The 5,959-nt window shown below is 37.5% G+C and overlaps 1 protein-coding gene across 1 annotated transcript; it reads left to right on the forward strand.

The window, feature by feature from the left end:
- Positions 1-1,757: 1,757 nt before the first annotated feature.
- On the forward strand, positions 1,758-2,705 carry LOC101578338 (vomeronasal type-1 receptor 4-like). Its single transcript, XM_004644700.1, has one exon. It carries the CDS (start codon positions 1,758-1,760, stop codon positions 2,703-2,705), a length of 948 nt encoding a protein of 315 aa, XP_004644757.1.
- Positions 2,706-5,959: the final 3,254 nt, after the last annotated feature.

Consider the following 5,959-nt stretch of genomic DNA (forward strand, 5'->3'; position numbering starts at 1 on the left):
CCTTCCTTCCTTCCTTCCTTCCTTCCTTCCTTCCTTCCTTCCTTCCTTCCTTCCTTCCTTCCTTTTTTTCTGTAGGGTGTTCAGGGTCTCACTACTAGATCGAACTTGTAGTGATCTGCCTGTTTACAGCCTCCCAAGAGTTGGGATTACAGGCCTACACCACCACCACCACGCTCAGTCTCAATTGCCGTCTCAGTGTGCCCCAGGGGTGGGGCCAGCACGGCAGGCCCGAGGATCGAACACCCTGCCTCTGTGTCTGCTTGCGGGTGCTTAGAGCTGCTGAGCTATTTGGCCAGCCCCATCTCCTGATTTTTCAACATTAACCTTCAATCCTACTTAAAAAGCGAAACCAAGCCCCCTCCCTACTCCCCTTTTAGGGTCAAATCATTTGTTTTCTTCTCTTTCAGAGGGGTTTTCTCTTTGTTTGGGTTTTTGTTTCTTGCTGTGACAGAAACAAGAGCATTATTGCAGCAAAAATCAGTAACAAAAAATAGTAACGATATCTAGCAGAGGAAAGGCCAGAGAGATGACAGAAGGAAATTCTATAGAAATCTATATATTGGGTATTTTTCTTTTTATTATATATCTTTTTGTTATTGCTGTCTCTAGCTGATCAGATAAGAGCACAAGCAGGGGCAGAAGATTAGACACTCAGGGTGGGCAAACTTTCTCCCCACCTCTGAGCTGTCCTACCAGCACCATTCCTAGTCATGCATGTAGAAATGTAGATTTGAGACAAAAGCCTGATGTCCCAAGAGAGCAGGGAACAGTACACAGAGCCCCAGGAGGGTTGCTGTCTGTTTGCAAATTTCCGGAAAGCTGGGATTCAAGGCTGCAGATAGCAGCTTCTCCTGCAGGTGTCCTGTTCTTTGATCCCTTGCTTGGGATGTTATCAGCTAGCATTCATGTAGACCTAGAGTTAGGCAAATGGTGGAAGTCAGTAGAGATAGTAGTTTGTATTCACTTAAGTAATTATGCACATTCCTTAGCCTGCCTTTAGCCCTCAGTAAATGTGAGATGCTTCTGAGGCTCTGGGCTCACTTGGAGAGGGACTAAGCTCAGTGAGACCTCTGAAGCTACATTCATCAGGTCTTCTTGTCATTTCTTTCGGCACCAACCCGTAACATACAACACATACAAACAGAACCCAACGAGCAGCAGGGAGATGAGATCACCACACAAGATACTTTACTACAGTATTTCAGGTGCCTACCACACAGGAAACCTTGAAGAAAACCAGTTTCTAGAAGCTGCCGTTACTGCTTGTTTACAGTTTACAGATATATGATAGATATGTGTATATATATGTATATATATTACTGTTAATTACTATGAAATAATCATTCTTAATTGTAAAATGTCATCTTGTCCATAAGTCTAGTGAATTCTCTAAAAGGTAATTTCTTTCCTTAGGTTACAGAGATAACTTTTGCTACCACATATGATACTTACTATAATTACAAAGGAATTTACTCAGAATTGATGTGTAGTTATTATAGTGTGACTAAGATACATTTCAGATTTTACTGAAAATATTGTATTTTCTTTCTATATGTTCTCACTTCTCAATTCTTCTCCAGGTTGACACTATCTCATCCATAGTGATGACTTAACTTGAGATAGTCTTCATCTCTTCTTGCTCCAGGAACCTTCAAAACTGTGTAACAGCTCATCTTCAAAATTATTTTTGCTCTTAAATGGTTACAATAACCTTGTGCAGAAAAATAATCAAAAGTAAAAAGGAAAGTTTGGAGAAAATGACAAAAGTAGAACCCATGCATTGGGCAATAGGAATGATCTTTTTGTGGCAGACTATGGTTGGAGTCCTGGCCAATTTTTTTCTCTTTTACCATTATCTTTCCCTTTATCACACTAAATGCAAGTTGAGATGCATAGATTTGATTCTCAAGCAAATATTGATAGCGAATACCTTACTTACTGTTTCTAAAGGACTTCCGCAGACAATGGCAGCCTTTGGATTGAAACATTCTTTTAATGATTTTGTCTGTAAACTTATCTTTTATGTTGAGAGAGTGGGCAGGGGTGTATCAATTAGTACCATCTGCCTATTGAGTGTCTTCCAAACTGTCATGATCAGCCCCATGAACTCTTACCGGAAAGATCTTAAAATCAAAGCTCCAAAGTATATTGGCTTATGCATTTGCCTCTGCTGGTTTCAACATACAGTCATAAATTTCATTTTTCCTCTCCATATTTCATATGCATCTGAAAAATTGTACAGTAGAAACACCACAAAAAAAAGAGAAATCAGATTTTGTTCTCGTGTGGATCAGGGGACAAACCTGGGCTCAGTCTACCTGGCATTAGTAGCATTCCCTGAAGTTATTTTTTCTGTACTCATGATCTGCTCAAGTGGCTCCATGATTTTTACTCTGTACCAACACAAGCAGCGGATCCAACACATTCACAGGACAAATGTTTTCTCTAAATCCCCTGAATCCAGAGCCACCAGAAGCATACTTCTTCTTGTGGGCACTTTTGTATCTTTTTACAGCTTGTCCTCCATCCTTAACTTGTCTATCGCTCTTTTTCCTGAGGTAGATTGGTGGCTGATGAGCATTTCTGATGTACTTTCTCTGTGTTTTCCAACAATCAGCCCCTTTCTGGTAATGATCCAGGATTCTTCTCTATCCAGACTCTGCTTTGCTTGGATAAGGTGTGCTCTCCTTCTTTATAAGTCATAAATAAATTGTGTGTTTTGGAAGTAGCAATTTTCAGAATTCATTTCTCTCTAAGAGGCAACATAGAGATTCAAGGAGAAGCTTCGTATCTTTGGTGGACCAAAGAATATTTTGAGTCAGGATAGCATCAGTATCAGTGATATTCTTCCTGTATCTAGAGAAAACTTATCTAAAATTCACATGAATCAACAAAACACCCAAATATCGAAAGCCATCCTGACCCAAAAGAACAAAATACGAGACCTGACAATGTGACTTCAAAATATACCATAAAGCCAAAGCAAATTTTTAAAAGAATCTGTGGCATTGTCATAGAAACAGACCAATAGCAAAAGAAACCATAGCTTGTATTATAACTTAGTTTTAAGGGTTGAATCTGAAGAATGAACTTGGATTTCTGAAAATATCTCACAGAAGTAGGGAATCTATTTAGACACATCTGCCTCTCTGCCAGTTCCGCAAATTGAGCCTTTCTCCACATTCCCCTCAGTTGCAGGGATCACAAGAATGAAATAACCTCTTTAATACATCTGTATCGCTTCTTTGGGAATACTTATAAGAAAGTTGTAATTGTATTTGACAATTAGCAGGTATGCAAAAAGTTGTTCAGAAATGCCCTTGTGTCCCAAAGTCTCCACTGTCATTCCCAAGCCAGAAGAAGAGATAGCTACAGCTTGGAGAGGAGAGGAGGTCAGAGACTGACAATCCTTTATTTCAGGGGCCAGCTGTCTCCTTCCCCTGCAATGCTGGCTGTCATGAGTCTCAGACAGAGCTCCCTTTCTTAGAGAGTGAAGGAACTAAGTCAGTATTTTGTCTTACAGTCTTAAAGACAGTATCACTCTGGAAAGGAAGTCAAGGTAAATTTTCATGTTTAGAAAAGGCATTTGGTGATAGAAACACATCCATTGGAAGGGAGAGGAATATTTCTGAGTTATGAACTGAGCCAGTAAACATCATGGTCCCAGGCACTATGTCAGTTCATGATGATTCCTAACATAATTTAATGAACCTGTAACTGAGGATTGTTGGCGAGTCATCACAGTGACTAGAAAATTGTGCTTTATGTTGTTATGGATGGAAGTGGTTAAATGTGTCTGCTATTCACAAAAACCTTACAAGAGAAAAGTCAAATTCACAGCATTACTAAAGGTATGCATGTCATATCTTCATACATATGAGAAAGAATAGAATGGAGTTGTATGTATTTTCTACTTTGGTGCCAAAATTATGCATCTGAAATTATTTCTGACATATATTTATGTATTTATACAGGATAGTTTAGATAATTGTATTTCTAATTTCTGATGGTCTTTTGGAAGGAGCAATTAATGCTTAATATTTTTCTTTTATTATTTTTTTGCTTTTTAATTTTTTATAACACTTTGGCCTCGATATTATTTTTTATTATTTATTTTTAACTCAGTATTAACTTTATTAAAACTCAATAATAATTATACAGAAAATTAAAAATTGTAGACAAACATTGAAATGTGAAAGATATAAGATGAAGACAGAGTGAATTTTAGAGAAATATTTCTGAAATGAATACATAACATGAGATTAATAATAGATTTCAGATGGCTGGCCAAATAGCTCAGTGGATTAAAGTGTCTGCAAGCAGATGCAGGAGCCTGGGTTTGATTCCTGGGCCTGCTTTGCTGGCCCTGACCCCAGGTCCGCTGAGACAGCAATTGAGACTGGGTGTGGTGACGCACACCTGTAATCCCAGAATTTGGTAGGCTGTAAACAGGCGGATCCCTACAAGTCCAACTAGTAGTGAGATCAGAGAACACCTTGTAGACCCTTCCCTAAAATACAGAAAAAAATAATAATAGATTGCACATTGTAAAAGTATTGTTTACAAACTTAAATGAATATAACAATAAAAATTATCTATCATGTTATACCTGAAATGTTTGATATTCAGCAGATAGGGAGGTTAAACCCAACTGCATATGTTGTAGGGTAGTAATAAGCTTCTCTTCTGGAGGGTTAACAACCTAAGTTTGCAGACCAAATATTAGAGAAAAAGAAGGGCTGCAAGGACAGCCAACATTTTGTCCCTAGCCTTTCAAGGTCAGCGAAGACTCAGGACATAGGAGAACCTGTACTGTAACATCTTGTAACTCAGTTGTCCCAAAATTTCTTTTCTTTTTCTTTTTTTTTTTTTGGCAGAACCGGGGATTGAACTCAGGCCCTTGTGCTTGCCAGGCAAGTGCTTATTCTAGTGAGCCATCCCAATTTTCTGATCAAGGAGATTATGGTTCCACAGAGCAACGTGATTGATGATGTAGAATGTGCCTAAGGAGAGTCACATGGAGAGAAAACATTCTCTCAGGCTTTCACAGAGAGCACATTGGCCAAGCAATGGCCATGACTCATCCACATGGCTGACACTGACAAAGGATCCACAAACTGTGGTGCAGGGTTACAGGATAAATCCTGGGGGGACTTGACTGACCTTATCAGATGCAAAAGTTACATTTCTTGTTACAGGTCTTGCTTTATTTTGGTCTTAACAATCCAGCAGAAAAGTATAAAAACAAGGTGTAAAAAGTAGGAAATTATAAAAATAAGGTATAAAAAGTAAAGCCATATTAATATGCTGAGCTGTGAAAGGCTCAAGTCAACATTGCCAGTCCTATGGATAACCCACTACTATTGTGGAATATTGGACTATATTGGATTATTTTGCTGAATTTACGCACCTACAATATTTAAAAGGTAATGGAATACTCATCTCTAACAAAAGTAAACAAAAAAAGGGATACAAAGGAAGGGCCATTTTGTATTTGCATATACAAAATAGGATAGATATACAGCTACTTTCTCTTAATTTAATGAGAAGAAAGATTTGTACTAAAAGTGTTTGGACAGGATATCATGCCTGCATCTTGTACTATGAATAACCACTAAGAAGATAGCAATATGTAATGTATTAATTATTGAAACTATCCTATTAATCGGTTTTGAAACTCAGTCATTGCTATGTTTCTCAATAAAATTTTAAAAAAATCTTCAAAAAAACCCAACTGTCTGCAGTAAAAATGAAGAAGAAATTTACAGATCAGTGATACAATAGTTCACTTGTGCCAAAAATCAAGAAATTATATTCATATAACTAGAATTCTCAAAGTAGAAAGGAGAAAGCAGTAAATATTTAAATATTTAAATTTTCTGAATTTAGTTAAAATTACAATATCACATTTCCAGAAAAAAATTACCTTTTGTATAAGAAATATAAATAAAATCATAGC

Source organism: Octodon degus, unplaced genomic scaffold (assembly GCF_000260255.1).
Source record: "Octodon degus isolate 3935 unplaced genomic scaffold, OctDeg1.0 scaffold00206, whole genome shotgun sequence".
Classification (NCBI taxonomy): Eukaryota; Metazoa; Chordata; class Mammalia; order Rodentia; family Octodontidae; genus Octodon; species Octodon degus.

Excerpts from the sequence above, each read along its gene's own strand:
- LOC101578338 (XM_004644700.1), top strand. The coding sequence starts at position 1,758 with ATGACAAAAGTAGAACCCATGCATTGGGCAATAGGAATGATCTTTTTG.